Consider the following 881-nt stretch of genomic DNA (forward strand, 5'->3'; position numbering starts at 1 on the left):
TGCTTCCCCACTCCTCCAGTGCTTCCCCACTCCTCCAGTGCTTCCCCACTCCTCCAATGCTTCCCCACTCCTCCAATGCTTCCCCACTCCTCCAATGCTTCCACTCCTCCAATGCTTCCCCACTCCTCCAATGCTTCCCCACTCCTCCAATCTTGCTTCACACTTTGCCACTGTGGTCCTGTCAAAGGAGATGAACACGGGCCCACAAAGATGGACCTGTTTGGGGTGGCTGTTCCTGTGCTCTCTAGAGCACCCTGTTTAAGATACCATGTGTTCTTAATGCTCTGTAATTTACTTGAAGACTTCAGGAACTTCGGCTGGAAGTTTTAAAAGAGTTGCTGAAGAAACGTGATGGGAATCAAAATGAACTGAACATGAAGCACTTGGATGCCCAGTGGTGCAAACTGCAGGAAGCAAAAGAGGCGAAAGTGGCCCAAATCCAGCGCACACACGTTGCAAGTAATGGTGTAGTATGGACCTGGAGGAGAGTGGCATGGGCTGTGCTTGGGTGTTGGACCAACCCTGATTTACCTGTGAGAAATTCTGTGTCGGGCCTGGTGTAGCAAATAGGTAAGGGGTGAGAGATGAGTTATTCCTCTAAACAGAAGAGTAGGAAAAAATCCCTCACTCAGGAAGTCACATGACCACGTTCTAACAGGTAGTCAATTTATTGACCTTATTGTGTGTGTACATGTGTGTGCATGTGTGTGTGTGTGTGTGTGTGTGTGTGAAGGTGGGGGGAGTGTTCCTGTATTAGCTGGTGAAGTCCCTGGATAGAGAGTTCTGTTACTCAATTCTTTTGTCCACTATTGCTCCTAAAGGTGCAGTAGATAAACAGCTTGAGCATCTTTTTTCCTAGACATCACTCTCTAAGAAACTTT

At 47.8% G+C, this 881-nt stretch overlaps 1 protein-coding gene across 1 annotated transcript in view; it reads left to right on the forward strand.

Moving 5' to 3' along the window:
• The window catches only part of Maats1 (MYCBP associated and testis expressed 1), a 63,355-nt gene that overhangs the window by 26,449 nt on the left and 36,025 nt on the right, over positions 1–881 (forward strand). The window contains exon 8 of the mRNA XM_004633331.2: positions 302–459. Within this exon, the coding sequence (XP_004633388.1) occupies positions 302–459 (158 nt within the window). The remainder of the gene's footprint in view (positions 1–301; positions 460–881) is intronic.

The sequence above is a fragment of the Octodon degus genome, unplaced genomic scaffold (genome assembly GCF_000260255.1).
Source record: "Octodon degus isolate 3935 unplaced genomic scaffold, OctDeg1.0 scaffold00053, whole genome shotgun sequence".
Lineage (NCBI taxonomy): Eukaryota > Metazoa > Chordata > Mammalia > Rodentia > Octodontidae > Octodon > Octodon degus.